The sequence below is a fragment of the Ursus arctos genome, unplaced genomic scaffold, assembly GCF_023065955.2.
Source record: "Ursus arctos isolate Adak ecotype North America unplaced genomic scaffold, UrsArc2.0 scaffold_3, whole genome shotgun sequence".
NCBI classification, from domain to species: Eukaryota; Metazoa; Chordata; class Mammalia; order Carnivora; family Ursidae; genus Ursus; species Ursus arctos.
In genome coordinates, this window is record NW_026622985.1 from 35,944,358 (window position 1) to 35,962,718 (window position 18,361).

Here is an 18,361-nt window from a genome sequence, read left to right on the forward strand (position 1 = left end):
AGCCATTTCCCCCAGTTCCTAACAATAAAACAATCAGGGTTCCATCAGGGACTTGTAATTCCATTTCTACCAAAAATGATAGTGAGATATTAGCGTACAAGTTAAAAAAGAAGATGAACTGCAGCACACATACCTATTTTGATCCTCTGGAAATTATTTTCAGATCCATGAAACTCTCATTTCTACCAGTCTTGACTTACAAGGGGATTATTAAGGATCTCTATGAACCTGATACACCCTAGACCATAACCTGCTCTCTGAGTCAAAACTGTCAATAGAGGGAGGGAGGAAGGGAAAGGAGGAGAAAGGGGAGGGAGGAAGGCAGTAAGGAGAGAAGGAAGAATTTTGTTATTCTTAACAGATCTCTCCACCAAATGGAACAGACTGAGTGGTCAGTAATGGCATGACTTCTTCCAGGCTCTCTCTGCTCCTTTTGTAGGCCCAAGAGTTCAAATTGTCCAAAAGGAAATTGGTATTTATTTTAGAAAGCATGTCTGGTAAGCTGATAAATCTGTAATTGTGAAGTAATGGAGAGTTTGCTTTTTTTAATGAATACACTCTGGTCCAAGCAAACGGAAGCCTACTGACAATTCAGGATAGTAGGAGACACACAAAGGTTACCTCAGGTCATGGGGTTTTAGAGTCAAGGCTACCCCAAAGATATAGCCTCGGCAGGGGCACAGCCAGACCTCCCGGGGACCTGGAAAATTCTCTTCAAAGGATTCCAGGACCTGGCGGTTTGCAGTTGTGAGGTTATTTCCTTAGAAGTGGGCTTTCTTTGCTTTCTACATGACAATTCCTCCAGTCCTTCCATCATCTGGTATAGAAAGCTGGAGAAGAAAGCCTCTGAATGTCACCCAAAGCTGAGCTTCAGTGATGTCACTCTCACACTATGGCCTCTGGACCCGTCCTCAGCGCTGATTGTACAAGTTGTCATGGAATTATTAGTCTTGAATATTTTCCTGGCCGTGAGGCTCTTATGAAAGAGTTTAATTATATGTGGTCTTGAGATTGTGTTTGAAATGTTCAATGGTCAGAATTTGATCCCAAAGTCCTTTTCAAATAAGGCATTAGGACGACAGTAGGTAAGCAACAATATTCTTATTTCCCTCCTAATTAAAAAAAATGGGGTTGGTGGTGGTTGCCCCAAAAGCATTGTTACAAAGGCAATTCTCTTGGAAGAAGGACAAGATAGTCATGCTGTCATTAATTATGGCCTGTTTATAAACTTTAAAATAATTTCCATATATTTAAGCACTACTGTACTTTTTTGAATTATGGATGGAACTTGTAAAAAAAACTTCCATGCTACTTGGATTAATTGATTCAGAAATGTATAACCAACGGGGAAATAATCCTTAGTCCCAGTTTATCTCAGATATGTCTAATTATAAGAACGTGGGACTGCAGAAAAAAAGTATTTGTATGGTTGTGCACAGTTTCTGAGCATTTTTACTGGACTGTGGAACCTGAGCTTAAAAGCCTTAGAAGCCTGAGAAGCTAAACTATGACTGGATAGATAGTGAGAACTGCAGAGATTTACCTCCCATGAGGTGTGTGGTTTCATTTTCGAGGAGTGGGATGGGGAGAGGGATTGAGACCCAGCTTCATGGAGACATTCGAAGGCTTGTTAAGCTGGAGACGCTGGTCTTATCTCCCCCTAAGACATACATTACTTTCTGAAGGGTAAGAACCCAAGATCCTTCCCTAGTTGAATTTGTTTACATGAAGGAGATAAGATTTCTCTCCCTCTCCCAGAGGGGAGGTGGGGACAGCACTACTGTCCCTGTCCTATCTAATCATCCAGATTGGTATTTTTTAGATTCCTCACCTACAGTCTAGACCAAGTATATGACAACTGGCTCTCATTCTGTCACTCTGGAAAGAGGAAAGTAGGGCACGGGGAACCAGTGCGATGATTTTCCGTAAGTAAATCGTGATCTCTTCTCCAAAAACCTCATATTTGCATTCGGGAAAATAGAAATAAAATAGATACTAAAAACCTCAAGAGTCAGCTCAGACATGTGTTAACATACAGATTCCAGGCAGACTCCTCCCGCCTCTCTCCCAGACGCTAATTCAATAAGTCTAGGTGCCCAAGAATCTGTATTTGGTGATTCCTGTCGGACTTGTTTGGGAAACACTGCACTGGTCCACGACCCAGCAACAGAAAGTGCTTCTTACAGAAGACCATGCCTCTGCTAGCATCGTTTCTTAAGTTCAGTTATTGTACCCCTTCTACCCCATCTTTTTAATAGCAAGTAAGTAGACTTCAGGATATAGAATTTTTTTAGTTTAGACTTTAGGATTAGATTGAAGGTTGACACATCTCTCGTTGGGCTTTCTCTGTTATCCTTACAGTCCCCCTTGTTGTTTTTTTTTTAAAGGAATTTGCCATCGTAATCATCAGATATTCTGGAATCTTTAAATGACCAATCATTATACTCACCCAACCTGTGATCTCAGTATTCTACCAAAACTTCACTGGCATCTCCATTCTCTTTAGTCACTATTTGTATGATCCCTTTACATTTGTAGATTGCTTTGCAGTTAACAAGATGCTTTTACATTTATTGTCCCATTGAGTCTCACGATAACTTCGGAAAGAACAGGAACTGTTAGGAGCTATATTGTTTATGTAAATTTGAGATATGTTTTGAAATATTTGAAGTATATAATATTTCAAAATATTTGGAGTGAGATGTGAGAAGACTGAAGTCCAGTATGCACATGGGTCATGAGTTGTCTAGCTGTGGTGTGGAGGCACTTTTCATTGAAAGGGAATCTCTTTGTTGTCATGACATCAACAGCCAACAAATAATAGGCATTGGGTCAAATCTCATTTGGACATACTGAGGGTTGACCTCTTCCCAGATGCACAGAAACTACTGCCCATTCCTGCCTCAGCTCTTTCTCTAACCAAAAGATAAATACGCAAGTATACACACTAATAAAAATATCTGTTTTCAGACTGTGGTTCTCAAATGCCTTTGAATCCTTTAAATGTTAAACAATAACCGTAGGTCTTTATACTTTCACAGTTTCCCAGGCACTTTCACACATATTATCTCATTTAATTCTTAACAACCGCATATGAGCTACATAAGATATCCACCTTTTGCAGAGGAGAAATAGAGGCTGAGAGAAGGCTCAAGGCCACGTATTCAAGAGGTGACAGATCCTGGACCTCCAAGTAGAGTGTTAAGACTCGCGGTCCGGTCTCCTCCCAGGGGGTGTGAGGACGATCCGGCTGCAACATCTGTCACTTGCTGGGTCGATTCGGCTGATGTGGCTGGCTAGCACTCGGATTATAATGAAAAACCAATAAGGTGTGTGTTCTGCTTAAAATATCATAAGCCCTGAAATTTCCAAATTATTTAAATACATCATTTTCTGAAGTCCCAGACTCTTGGAAGCATGAGTTCAGAGGCGGCCAGGAGAGAATGCTGGCTAAGAGCTAACGTTACTGGTGGTGAGGCACTGCTGCGTCACCCAAATAAGGGGAATGATGTGATGGTTAACCTAATAGCAGTTCCAGAAAGACGGTGCCCCTCTGACTTTAATTCATTCACATCCACTTAATAGACACTTTTCATTAAGAATTCACTGTGGCAATAGCGATATGAAAATGTTGACCATTGTCCTCGAATCCATTTCCATGCAAAGAAGATAGCTACTAAGATTAATGTCCTAGTCAAAAATGCAAAATTTTTCCTGTATCGTGTGGAACAATTTGTCAAACTGTGACTTTGAACTTTATTCAGAGTCCCTTCAGAATTCAGTTCAACAAGTGTCACACTTGCCTTTCCTTTGTCTGACATGTGCATTTTTTTCATAAAACAGGCTCTTCAGAGGCAGGCTGGAACACTGGAAACCCAGGCCATCCCCTGCACCTCAGGCCTCCACCCGCTCGCCGTGCATGCCTTTCTCCTGGTTTGATGAGAGCCGAAAAGGATCCTATTCCTTCAGGGACCTGCCTTCACCTACAAGTCCCCTTCAGCCTTCTCCTGAAACTCTAAATAAAGATAAAAAGGGGTCCAAGGTAGAAAACACATGGATTTAAAAAGCAATCAAGAAAACCCCAAATCCTTCCTCCTCTCCAGTCTTTGGAAAGCATTCTCAACTTGTGTGTTTACTCTGGACCCCAGAAACCAATGTGATAACACTGCAATAAACCATGCATGGTCTTTCTTGTGTGGGGAAAAGGAAAGCCTCATTTAACCATCACCTTCTTTAATGCTGTTCCATTCTAGATTGTACGTTAATCTTTGATTTGCCTGTCTTTTCACATATTGCTATTTAATCTCAGTTTGACAGTTAAGCCATGCTGGGAAAGATGCATTTGAGTCATGGAACAGTATGATAGATCTGTTTACCAAGTATTCCACTTTAAATTACATTACAAGACTATTTTTACTGTGCTCTTCGAGATTTACTGGAAAACAAATAAATTTGGGACTGAATATGTGTTCAATATATCTAAGTGAAACTCTTTAAAACAAACCAATGCTGACATAGCAGCCTTACTTATTTCTTCTTTTAAATCAAACTTCCATGTTGAAAAACTTATAATCTCATCACCAAAGTTCTCTAACTTTAGCAGAATTAGAAAATATAATTGCATGGGTGTTGTTTGTTTTTAAATGCACGATGGTTATTTCCAGCATGACGCTGCAAACCTTATCTAACATTTTATTGAAACACATACGGTGGCTAACTTTCACATGTCGTTTGGTCTCCTTTTATCTGTGTTCGCTTTTCTTTCTCAAACAGAAACGTGTGATTAATGTGACTTGAATTTAACTCTTTTCTTGAGGTCAGCAGCTCACAGGGTCTTGACAGGGCTTGGGGTTGTGTGTCTGTTGACCATATCAAATCATAATGTGTTGTGTTAAATGCTCTGCTGCTTACATGTTCTCCTAGCCTAGCACCGCGAGCTCGGATTTAGTCTCCATGTCTGAAGTTTTCGCAGACCCTGGGGTTTGTTTGGAGCTGAATTCGGCAGTCTCTGGCATGGTAGTTATTTTTGACAACCGACTGAACCCAATGGCAAGGGAACCTAATGGAAAACTAACGGGCCAGTTCCTAAGGAAGCGAAATATGGAACAAGATGGTGTTGACCAAGGGCTTAGAGTTCCTCGGAAGCCAGTCATTCTAGAATTACTAGCAAAAGAAGTTTTGGCAGCAGTAGACTGCTTGGATCTTGAAACATTTTCAGTATTGGATCTGAGAAATCTAAATGTAGTTTGAATAATTCTACCATTATCTTGTACTGGAGAGACTCCAGATTTGGTTTAAAATATTTTCACAAATGCAGCCATGTGGTCATTCTGAATTTACTTGACTTTAATAGCCACTGAACATTTTAATGAAGTTCTGGGGGAGTTTTTGGTTTTTTGGTTTTTTGGTTTTTTTGGTTTTTACACCACCACCCCCAACTTCAGCAGCCCCAGGTGATTATTTGGAGAGAGTATCTGTTCTGCAGCCTCTTTGGTGCTCTGCGGGTGCTGTGTGAGAGTTGTATTTTAGCATGGAACTACTAGTGTATTGTCAGACTGTGACCTCCCCCAGAACTCATCATCTTGAAGGTTATATCCACGGGAGGATCTGCCATTTCTCACGGTATTTATCACGGCCAACAGCAAGCGATCCTTCCCAGGGGGTGCTCAAGCTACCTTTCTAATATGGATGGCCATCTGTTCCTAATAACTCAGGCTCTCCACACCATCTTGTATTTTTACTTGCACCGTTAACTCATCGTGAGTAGGGTCAAAGAAGATAGGCTTATTAACATTACTCCTCTGAGCAGTTGCTGAGGGTAATGAAGGCTGTATCCTTGAAGAGGGATTGAAGAATGATTTCTCCAAAACACTTATCTTTCCATCTGATGGAGAAAGCGCCCAGAATCCCCTATCAGTTGCAAAAGGCACAGTACTCTTCACCACTGCCGCTTGAAGGTCATCACCAAACCAAATCTGAATTTCTTCGACGATTACTTAAAGGGAACCTTTTTAGGACTTGCAAATACACCTACTTCCGGTCCCCTCACTGTGCTCATTTAACACTGAGCTTCATTTATTTTTACAGAATTTTACCTTCAACGATGACTTCAGTCCCAGCAGTACCAGTTCGGCAGATCTTAGTGGCCTGGGAGCAGAACCCAAAACACCGGGGCTCTCTCAGTCCTTAGCGCTGTCGTCAGATGAGGTACGCTCGTGGCGCTCGCACAGACCCGCTTTCTCAGGTCATCCATTGTACCCAGTGCCTAGCGCCAGGAAAACGTTCTTAAGTAGATTTTGCATGTAAATCTTCGGGACCATGATTTCATGTTTGATGTGAAATCTTCATGATTTCTCTCCCTCTTATCTCAACAAGAAGGCAGAGTATTGTTTCTGAGCCCCTTGAAAACTCTCCAGGGAACTCCTCCACCTTACTCTGACTTCATTGAGAAGACCCTGAGCAGGGGAGGTGGGAGAGGATGCTGGGTACCAGAGAGCAAAAAGAGGAACAGCTAAGAAATCATAGGGGAGTTTACCGACAGTCCATTCCCTCTCTCCCTCAACTCCCCCACCATCACCCCTACCCCCCCATCAGCCCTACCCCCATCAGCCCTACCCCCCCATCACCCCTACTCCCCCATCACCCCTACCCCACCATCACCCCTACCCCACCATCACCCCTACCCCACCACCACCCCTACTCCCCCATCACCCCTACCCCCACCACCCCGACCCCCATCACCCCTACTCCCCCATCACCCCTACCCCCATCACCCCTACTCCCCCATCACCCCTACCCCACCATCATCCCTACTCCCACCATCACCCCTACCCCAAGTCGAGCATGGCCCCACATTGAGAACCACTGCAGTGGAGAAGGGAGGAAAACTGGGTGAGAATCACTTATTTAGAAGCCAGGGTCAAATTAGCATTGCCAAGAATTCCCAGATCGGTGTGTTTCCAGAGAAACAGGAAATTACATGAGTGATGGACTTCATGCTCCAAGAGATAAGGAGAAGACAGAAATGCCACTATTTAGGGCAGGGGGTGGGAGGAGGAGAAGCACTGTAAATAAAGATTGTGTTCCTCCACATATTTGCTCCCAAGTTATTTCTCTCTAACATGATTTTTGTTTTATAAAACTTTTTGTCTCTTAAATTTTTCTGCCCATACTCTTCAGGCCTGGTGTGATTTTAATTTTAAATCTTTGTACTATGTTTGTTGTGTCTCCTGTTTCTATAACACTTTTCTTTTTGATTCCTTTGTTGCTCCCTCACTCAGAGCCTGGATATGATAGATGACGAGGTGAGCTATCAGTGGGCTGCGTGTGGTGGCTGCTGTGGTATTGTTTGAACCTCCTCTTCTCTCTCTGCAAAATGATTTAAAACTCAAACAATACAAGAATACTTGTGTCTGTAGTGGAGGGTTTCCTTGTGTTAAATCATTTTGCTCTCTGCCCTTGTCTGTACCTAAGTTGAAGAGATGTTTCTGAGTCAAGAGGATCACCAGAGTCTACCTGCCGCGTCCCTCAATTGACCCCCCCCCCCATCACCACTACCTTGACACGGTCCATTCTGTTCCACCTCCTCTGCCTTCATCTCGGCTTCCCCCATCCCCTCGTCAGTGTTCCCCGAGGTGACTCCTGTCTCTCCTCCCGGACCTATCATCGCCTTCATCGCCTTTCAGCTTAGAGGTTCTAGGAACCAAGCTGCCCTCTACGTTGTTCAAAGTGGTGTTCTGCCCTGGGCAGAGCCCGAGATTGGGAATGAACCACAAACTGTTGAGCTCTCCCGGTCACTCGCTGCGTGCTCCGGACAGACGGAGCGTAGATGGGCTGAGCCTCACTTTACTCATCTATTTAAAGTCATTATGGACATTACCTGCCCCGCCTTCCTCCCGGGTTTGCTTGCTGCTCAAATGAAACCACGGCTGCGAAATTTCCCCTCACAATGCTTGAGGACTTAATGCCGTCCTCTTCTAAGGGAAAGATACCTCAACATTTCTAAATGTATTTTTATATACCTCTAATGTCTTATCAGAGGCTACACGCAGAGTGATGCATTGCATATAGAGATCAATGAAATACTTTCCTGCATCTCATACTCTTTCCAGAGTGTTCTAATGTAAAGGCTTGCAACATCAGAGTGTATTTTTCAATAGTAAACATCCTACATAAATAATGCTGCTTTATCTGGGGGAATTTTTACATTTCCAAATTAAAAAAAAAAAATGTAGGTGATAACTACGTGTGTGTGTGTGTTACACATACAACTAGAACCATTAGCTTATTCATTTTATGGTTGAAAGATAAATGTGGCTCTAGTAGGCAAGAAATTCCGTTTGATAGCATAATAAGCCGTGCTGAGCCAAAGCATTTTGGTCCTTTAACAACACTGCGTAACATTCCTACCTCAGATCCTTGATGATGGACAGTCTCCCAAACACAGTCAGTGTCAGAATCGGGCCGTTCATGAATGGAGCGTGCAGCAGGTTTCCCACTGGCTAATGAGCCTAAATCTGGAGCAGTATGTATCTGAATTCAGTGCCCAAAACATCACTGGCGAGCAACTCCTGCAGTTGGATGGAAATAAACTTAAGGTAAAGAATTATATCTCTGTGTGAGGTTACCAGGTGTAAGTTGTGTTGCTCATGGCACCTAAAATGTTTTCCTTAGACAAGAGCGTTCTGCATATCTGAGAGGGAATTCTCATCAGTGGTCAGCAGGAAGGACGTTGCATCATTTCTGAGTAGTAAACCGAGTTTTGAGAAGTTGTCAGGGATTCTGAATCCAACAGGAAGCTGCTGACTTAGGAGCGCTAGGGACCCACTCCATTGCTTCCACCCAGCAACACGTGGTCCATGTATGAAGTCTGCTGACTTCCTGTGTAGTAGGACTCGTAATAATGGCCACTGTGGACTCTTTCACCACATGAGAGTGAAAACCTAGATCCATGAATCTTTCCTTCTTTATTCATTTCTTCTCCACCCCTGCTCCTCCCTGCACACCTCTCCAAAAGTGGGACGATATTCTCCTCAGAACTTTATTCCCCAAGTATGTGCAGGCCATGTTTCCCCCACTCCATCCCACTCTCATTTCACCTGTCCAGTCCGTCCCTTTTAGAGACTGGGGGGGTGAGGGGGGTAGAGATCCACCCCTGTGGAAAAAGGGCAAAAAGAGCTTACATTTGACTCCCCACCCCCAACCTCAGCCCCCTGCTGGGCTGAAGGGCAGATGAGTATCTCTTGACAGTCTTGAAAAGGTTAGAGATCAATCAATAGGCTGTGATTATGAAGGCCCCATTGACAAGGCTGTCCCTGTTGGGGAGATGGATGCATCCCGCTGTTGATTCTGAAGGTCATGAAACATTTAAAGTACGCAACCAACTCCTCTTATTCTCAATTCCAAGCTCACTAAGCAACCTCCTCATTAACAGGATTCCTTTATAGGTCTGCCTACAGGGAGAGAATGGCTAGTCATGCTGACATGAGCATTCCGGCCCCAAAGACATTTTTGGTCCTCATTGTAAATGACTGCATTGGCAAAAAGGAAGCCACTTCAGTTCTCCCGGCCCTTCTTGGAGCCCTCTATGGCAGCAGGTGCCCACTCCTAGCTTTTAAAAATATTGATGTTTAGCAATACTTTTGCCTGTAAATGTCTATGGCCCAAGGGTTGAAGGAGCAGAATTGAGCACACCCCCCCTTTTTTATTTCCTTCACCCATTAATTACCAATTTGGAAAGCATGTATTTAATGGGGTTTAGGGTGCACTGTGCTAGGCACTTCAAGGTCAAAAAAAGCTCAGCCCCTAAGTACGGAGATCTTTGGCAAATGTAAACAGCTCTTTCTCGGTGTTTACCTCTTTGATTATGTTTGAATCAGTTCTTGAGTCTGAACACATTGTGATATCAACCTTTTCCTAAGCAGAGAGGTCATTGGTTTTCAAGTTCAATTTGTTTATGTAATTTCTACTTCCTAGGCTCTGGGAATGACGTCATCCCAGGACCGAGCAGTGGTCAAAAAAAAACTCAAGGAAATGAAGGTATCTCTAGAGAAGGCTCGGAAGGCTCAAGAGAAGATGGAAAAACAAAGAGAAAAGCTCAGGAGGAAGGAACAAGAGCAGATGCAGAGGAAATCTAAAAAGACAGAAAAGATGACCGCTGCGTCCGAGGGTGCCGGCGAGCAGTAACACACACCCCCTCCCAGACAGCTCTCCCCTCTTCCCGCCCTGCTCTCCTCCGGGGGACGAAGGAACTGATGGCAGGGGTAATGTGCTCGAGGCCGACTGGGGAACCGTGTGCGGCATAATTGCATTTTCTGCAATAATAGAATACACTTTCAATTTTCACCTCCTGAAAATATTCCCAAGCCACCTTTGTTTATTACCAAACCAAGGATCTCGTTTGTGAAAGATGTAAGATGGCTGTGTTTTTCTCTCTTACTTACCAACCTCTTGTGTCGCGTTGGGTGGGTTGTGTCTTGGGGGAACCAGGGACACCCTGCCCAGCAAAAGCATGACGCACCCGCGTGGTGTTAGTGGAGCGCCCTGACTTTTCAGTCTGGGAATCCTGAAACCGGGCAATGGCACGACCGAGAGCACCCCTCTGCCATGAGATCAGGGCTCCAAAATCTACTCCAGTGTGTGGGAGAGTTTCCCCCCACATGTTTGCGTCTGGACAGTGAGACAAGCCCACTGTAGAAACATGGGTGCTCTGCCACATAATTACGTACGGTGGCAAAAGGCAGGCAAACTCTTCTGGTTCCGGGCATCTGAAAGAGAGGGAAGAATTTGTTATTCGTTAACCCCAGAAGGAAGCAAAAGCCTTCAGAATGTGGATGTGGGTATTACCTTGGAGTTCTGAGGGTAACATTTATCCTCCAGATTGAGCCAAACAGAGGAAAAAATCAGACATTAATGCAGCCGCGGGATATGGGGATCCGTTGTTTACTTTGCTCCCGCTGCGTGTTCAGTAGTTCAGCGACACCGACACACATAACGTAGTTCCTTTTTTCCCCAACAAATTGAACAGGAAATTGATTTTTAAGGAAACCAACATTTTCAGGTTTCCTCTCCTGGGGAACATTCTGGCTAGTCTTCAGCCTGACTGTGACACAATCAGGAACTTGTCACATATTTTCTACTTAAGATTTCCCAAGTGGCCTCAGTTAGTGTTTTAACAAATGTACTTTTAAGAAAAATAGAAATATACCGGTTAGAGAAAATTTAGATTTGAGTAACGTTCAACCAGAGAAGCAATTTTATTGAGCACACGGAATGTTCCCGTAAAGGAGAGCTGACAGATTTTAGAGATGTTTTGAATGGCTTTTCTGAGCCATTCTCTTTCATTCTTCAGAGATTTCCATGTTACAGTTAAAGTTTGTTTAAGAGAGTTCACAGGATACAGTCTGCCAGCAGAGACCGTTATGCTTATTTTAAAGCCAGTATATGAAGGATTTCAGTATTTCATCTGACTAATTCAAGCATAGGAGACCAGGGCAGAAGGAGGAGAAAACTCATCTTGAGAAACTTCAAATGATCGGTTGTTGTTTGATGTTGTTTTGCTCTTTATGCTCATGTTTCTGGTTGCCTCTGCTGCGTTGGCTGTACATATGAGGTCATCCACTTTCCAAGGGATGAGTTTCAAAATAAGAGTTGAGGCCAGACGAATCTTCAGCTAGTGTTTTACTTCCTTTTACCACATGGTAAGGGGGTCTCTGTCCATTATCATACACTGGAAAGGTTGTATACACAGAGCTTGGGGGAAGTTCTTTGAAGATTACAGGTAACAGATAATGTAAAGGGGCGCCATCTTATATTTTGGACATTGTGACTTTTTTTTTAACTTAATTTTTTTTTCTTTTTCTTTCTTTTTTTTTTTTTTTGTTTGCCTGAATACCTGAAATCTGAATTTGGCTTAACTAGAAACTTATAATCCTGTCTTTCCCTCAGGCCTGTTTCCTTTTTAGTGACAGAGTATTATCTGTTTTATTTCAATCCTTTTGTCCCTAGGACCGATCATTCATTCAATGCTCAGAAACATTGACGTAAAGTAGCATCGTGTTTTGCAATTATCAGAGTCACTATATATGTTTTCCTGACTATCTTCATCTTGTGTGTGTAATGGAACTGCCGTACTGGATACTATTATTATTTGAGATGTGTGGTGCTTTGCTGTTTATTAATATCATGAGAAACAAGGAACTACAAAATTCAGATCTTCTCTAATACTAAAAGACTAAATTAGTCAAAATCTGGTAATACTAGTGCTTGCTATTGTAAATTTTTTGCCATTTTTGCTTATCTTTGGGGGGAAAAAAGTGATCTGGATCACACTGGAAGTTTTGCTCTGTCTTCATTTTAAGAGTGGAAATAGAGGATGATTATCTTAAGTTATGTTTACACTTTGGTAATATTTGAAAATGGATGTATATACTGGAAATGTCTATAAGTCTCAGTCTCTGCACATAATTTATGATCTCTATTATTTTGCATTTTCTTTAGTGTCTTAGAAGTATTGTTCTTGAACTTCATTTGTACATTTCCAATGTTTAGACCAATGACCAACTGAAAATATTATAAATCAAATTCTTATTCCTCAAATCACTTAGTTTGTATTATAACTATTTTGATTTTTTAAGTTAAGTTACAGTGATTTTAGGTCTTAATGAGTTATTTTAATACTATTACTTTAAAAACTGCTGAAATCGTAAAAGGCACTTGATTTGACTGTCCAGCCAAGGATAAAATGTAAACGGATTGATCAAAGAGTATGAAAACAAAGTGCAGGACCTCAGAACTTATGAACATTTTGTTTTCATATTATTTCTTTTCTTGACTCTAATGCATGATGCCTAATCGAGGGTCCAGTGTCTTCAACAACTCCTACTTTAATGCTAGTGGTTTTGGTGTCCTTATAGTTTCACGTAGAATTGTTGCTTCATGAACCTTAAAGACTTTGCAGTTTTTTATTTATCAGAAAATGAACAAAAAGGGAATATCTGGTTACTATGAACTATATTCCCTAAATGACAGCTCAGTATGACTCTAACAATAGCCAAATTGTTTTGGGGTGTAGGTAATGCTTTGGGGGTTAGGGAATGTGTGGTGAGGCCAAGCTGTAGACAGGGAACATTGTATGAGCTGAATGTCTGGGACAGAGTTTTCCATTAAAGGACTTCAGTTTTTATAACAGATTACTTGATTTAAGACCATCTCCCTTAAAGTAACTCACAGTTTATGTAACACTTTTCTCATTCTTTTTTTTTTTTTTTTTTTTTGCCTGAATCCGAGGTGTGCTTCAGAGTGATACATTAGGGCAGAAACCTAATTTTGCCCATTTGGACACATTGATGAAGTCCACCATTAATTTCATGACAATAAATGTATCATTCTATGTTATCCTCCTTTAATTGGGGTTGACATGGATTTCCGGCCCTCAACATCATAAAAGTATTTTTAACCCACAATGGTTCATGACTGCAGTATGCTAGTGCTCATTCCGAACTTCGCTTTCAAGGGGCATGAAGTGGGACCACCTGCTCTGGGCTTCTTTGTTGTTGTTGCAAACGAAGTGGCAAGAGGACAGGGGAGGAGCCAAATTAACCCTTGCTGCTGCCTTTCATCCTGTGTCATCCCTGGCCCCGAAACATATGCTGTCCCAGGCCCGAGCTACAAAAACAGTCACAGGTTGTTGGACCTGGCACCTTAATTAACCTTTATGGTTTTTGCTGAAGACAAAGAATTCTCGTCTAGGTTCTTTGTGTAATAGGATTAACATGTGCTTTAAAATTATATTTTAAAAGGTAAATAAAAAATTGCGTTTATATGGATATTCTAACTCATTTATAAATGTTAAAGGTTCTATAGACCAAGCTTCAAGAGAAGAAACCCAGTGTTTGAAGATTCTAAAGGGAGATGTCCCAATAGTTCTAGAAGAAATGTTTATACTTTGGAGGTGTCGTAGCTCCTCATTACATTGACATATTTAAGAATTACCAAATTCCATTTGAGCAACCAGATTTTCTGTCCCAGTAGGGCCCTGGTGAGGGGCATTTCACTCTGGTGGACAGCAGTCACTACAGGTCATGTCACCTACTTAATACTAAGTCCTCAGTGCTTTCTGAAGGGAAGGTAAAATGGAAATGAAAAGCCCAGGGTTTTTAAAAATATCTTTTCAAATGTACCTTTAATCAAGGATCTACCCATCTACTATTCTGAAATTAAGCACCGAAGGATGAAGTCCAGAAATTAACTGTGCATATTTTCCACTAGAATTGTTTTCCTTCTGATAATGAGGGTGGGCAGTCAGTCCTCAAAAGAAAGCCGTGGTATAAGAAATATGAATGTGTTTCAGTGACTCATTCCTGAAAAACAGCCTGGGTATGTAGGCAGATTTTTGTTTTTATATTTATCTTAGGTATTTAAAGTCTCAGGAAATTTAGTCTTGGTCCAAAGCACTGGGGGAAAAAAATCATACTAGACAGTACACCAGTAGTATTGGAAGAACTTCTAGTAGCAACGTAGAATTGATCCCACCAGGAGGTCAGAGGGCAAAGAAAAAGCTTACAGGATCAATTTTCCCCTGGAAAATAAAAGCCTCAAGTTCTACCTTAGGGTAAAAAACAGAGGGTCTTTCAGTGCTTGTGTGTGAGCGTCTGTGTGGATGTGTCGAGGGAACAGTGGTGACCGAAGCTCACATACATGCGTGGTGTGGATCAGACACAGCCTGTGACCTGCTTCCAGATCTGGAGAGTGGGGAAGGACCGAAACGGGATGATTGCCAAGCCTTGGCCCCATTCCAAGCCCTAAACTGGTAGAGATTCAAGAATGAATAGGAGGTAACACATAAGAGAACCAGAGGCAACATCTCAATAATGTGCATGCCGCGTGTGTAGACGTACAGAACTACCTATGTGTGAATATATTCCCACCTTACATGTACACACATACACACTCTGCAATCACACTGCATAAAATATATATATATATATATATATATTGTATATGGAACTTGGTAATGTCAGTTAGGACCCCAAGCAGTAATCATAGCCTTATTGCCACTTTCTGTGTGTGTATACATTGAATGGCTCATAAGATTTTAAGAGATTTTTTTAATGTAAGTATTTCTACTAAATGCACTTATCCTTCTACATGTTTATATATTTTGGTAAAATTGATTTATTAGATACTTGGTATTTTAGTAAGATAAAGTTTCCTCAAATGTTTGGTTAATGCTTTGATGTCAAGATTGCACATGGCTGAGTCGAACCTCAGAAATTTATGCAGCTTTGGGCATTTTCAACTGCGGACCGCAGTCTCCTTGGCTAAAAATTGCACCGCGTGTTCTCGTGCATTCGCTCGTGCTCCGCAGTGACGTATCTGGTAGCTGTGATGCTTACGTCACTAACTACTGGCTCTCTGATGGCGCTGTTGCCATCCCATGATCATTTATTTACTTCTTTTGTGGAGTGACGGCACGGTTAGGTCATTGCCAAATACAGTGCAAGTGGATGTGAGTGTGAGTATGTTGTTGGAAGGCGTACATTTCTCTTTCTTGCAGCTATTTTATCCACACACCCAGGGTTTCTTTGGAGGATTTACTCTTTCATCCGTGAAAGAACGATTGGCCACAAATAGTTAAATTACCTTGAAAAGCAGGAATTAATAGGCACGCCAGCTCGATAACACCTCCCAACAACATCAGATTTAGTTAGTGTTTTGTAAAACCCCTTAAATATATATATATGTGTATATATATACGTATATGTTTTCCTTAATATTATTTATGGTCACCACTACTGCTTTTGTATTTTTTAATGGTGTTGCAATTAAACCACTAGTACGCCTGCTACGTATCACTAACAAAACCGACCAGCTGAAAAAAGAAACGAGAGAGAATGAATTCCGTTCCATTGTAAGACATTGATTTATTTTAACCTTTCGTTCTATATCACTAAAGGAAAAGAGTTGTTTGAAAAACCATTTTAAGTCCGACAAGTATGGATAGCATGTTATCTGAAACTTTTGATTTGTACATTTTGGTGTCTGATCATTTGCATGGAAGAGACAGTAGTGCCACGTCTGAATTGTTCTCTTGTGCTTGGTTAATACGTACTTCTCTAGATTGTTCCGTTTCAAGCTACATTTCTTACTCTTCGGTTTTCAGAGGCGTTCAAAGCAAACTATCACAATGGTCCTCTGTTTTCTGACCAATCTAAAAATACCTGTGATTAAATTTAATTTGTCAGTGTAAATAAATTTCTTGCCAATGAGTATTATTGTTGTTAGACAACGAATGCAATAAAAAGAGAAATACGGACATCTGTCGGAGTAGGCTGGTTGGTTTTTTTTCCCCCTCTTCCATTTTCACCTTCAACTAAACAAGCCTTGACTGGGTAAACCTGTATTAACTGTCATACATCTATCAATCAAGAGCAAAGTGCACTTTTTCCATGGAAATGAAACTAAAAATAAGTTTTAGCCCTGATAAAGTGTAAATTGGCAGCTAGCATTACATACGAAAGCACAGTTATGGAACTGGCCAGAAAGTGGAAGATTCTCCACCAGAAGCTCCCTCCCCCGGGGCCTTCAGGTCCCGGAGCGCATCGCGGATACCTGTCAGGCCTGCAAGGATCTGTGACAAATGCATTCGACAGCTGGCCTCCCCCAGCATGGGGCAAGCACGGGGCAGGCCGGCCCACAGGACCGGGTTCTTCGCAGCAGTTTGATTTCTAAAACCTTCAATGTTCTGAAGACTTGAATATAACAAATGAGAGATATTAATTTCTCTCCCTCTCTCTCCCTCCCTCTCTCACACGTGCACACACACAAACACACACGAACCATAATTGATCTGTGACTAAACCTTCAGCAAAAAATAACTGAAGTAAGCTGGTTGTTCTCCTCGAGCGGGTTATGAAACCCCTCACTGAGGGGAAGCGTGTGTCCCTCCTTGCGTGATCTCGAGCATACGCTGTGTCTAACTGAATAGCTTGCTTGCTTTTCCTGTTCGGTGGGTTGGGGCAGAATTTGCTTATTACTTTTTTTTATTATAATCATATTTTTTATTATGTTAGTCACCATACAGTACATCCCTGGTTTCTGATGTAAGGCTCGATGATTCATTAGTTGCGTATAACACCCAGTGCGCCATGCAATACGTGCCCTCCTTACTACCCATCACCGGTCTATCCCATTCCCCCACCCCCCTCCCCTCTGAAGCCCTCAGTTTGTTTCTCAGAGTCCATAGTCTCTCATGCTTCATTCCCCCTTCTGATTACGCCCTCTTTCTTTATCCCTTTCTTCCCCTACCGATCTTCCTAGTTCTTATGTTCCATAGATGAGAGAAACCATATGATAATTGTCTTTCTCTAGAATTTGCTTATTCTGTCAAGAACAAGATGATATCAAGCAACTCTTTTTTAAAAAAATATGGGGGTTTTTTCAACATAAGCCCAATAGCCATCGATGATCTCAAAACAGTATTTCAGAAAACCCAGCTTCAAGGGCTGTGAACAGCATCACTGAATAATTGAGCACTCTTGGGCACGTGATATTATGCTGAAATTGTGACTAAAATAACTCTCATTTGATACAAGGGAAGTGTTTTTTGATCCAAACAAAATGTTCCCATTTATTACTTTAAGTTAGTAGCCTTAAAATGTTGATAGTTCTCAATTTATCAGCAAACCATTTTTCCCAAATGCCAGAACGTCATCGTGGCAAGTGCCTTAGAAGAACTTTGTTTCCAACGTGACTGCCTTTAGCACCCCAAAGAAATCATCTGGCCTGGAAGCCATACTTTCAAAAGAGACAAAGACAGGTAACCTTTTCATACCAGCTTTTATAAGAAAATGACAAAAGTCATCTCTTCTTCCTAATCACGTCCGTCCCTCAGAAAATAGGCCAAGACTGTTGATTTTTTTCATGTTTTTGTTTGCCTTTCTACTGTTTTCTTCTAAGCCTCCCCTGCAAGTTACAATGGGGGGGGGAAAGCAGGGGGTGAGGAGAGCCCTGCGTGGCTTAGTTAGCGTCCCACTCTTGATCTCAGCCCAGGTTTCAGTCTCAGGGTCGTGAGTTCAAGCCCCATGTTGGGCTCCACAATGGGTGTGGAGCCTACTTAAAAATAACAACCCCCCACCACCACCACTTGTAACAACAATACTATCTTTGGGGACATTTAGCTTTACCTGAATCCATTATGGGCTTCAGTCTGTCTTCAATCACTGAAGCGAACAAACTTTTCACTGGGTCAAATCGACTAAAACATACAGCTTATGCTGAGATACCAGAGACTCCCAAGAATGTTAAGATTTTCCTACATGTCATCGCTACCAGAGAATTAAGTGAGAATAAAGGGAGAAAT

General features: G+C 41.8%; 1 protein-coding gene across 15 annotated transcripts in view; it reads left to right on the plus strand.

Moving 5' to 3' along the window:
• The window catches only part of PPP1R9A (protein phosphatase 1 regulatory subunit 9A), a 298,618-nt gene extending 282,301 nt beyond the window's left edge, over positions 1 to 16,317 (plus strand). For 10 of the 15 annotated variants that reach the window (XM_044386606.3, XM_048212761.2, XM_044386596.3 and 7 more), the window contains 5 exons: positions 3,844 to 4,042; positions 6,088 to 6,207; positions 7,281 to 7,304; positions 8,415 to 8,597; positions 9,976 to 16,317. In XM_044386606.3, the coding sequence (XP_044242541.1) occupies positions 3,844 to 4,042; positions 6,088 to 6,207; positions 7,281 to 7,304; positions 8,415 to 8,597; positions 9,976 to 10,185 (736 nt within the window). In that variant the 3' untranslated portion in view covers positions 10,186 to 16,317. The remainder of the gene's footprint in view (positions 1 to 3,843; positions 4,043 to 6,087; positions 6,208 to 7,280; positions 7,305 to 8,414; positions 8,598 to 9,975) is intronic. The other 5 variants (XM_044386621.3, XM_044386601.3, XM_044386616.3 and 2 more) reach the window with 3 other exon arrangements.
• The last annotated feature ends 2,044 nt before the right edge of the window (positions 16,318 to 18,361 follow it).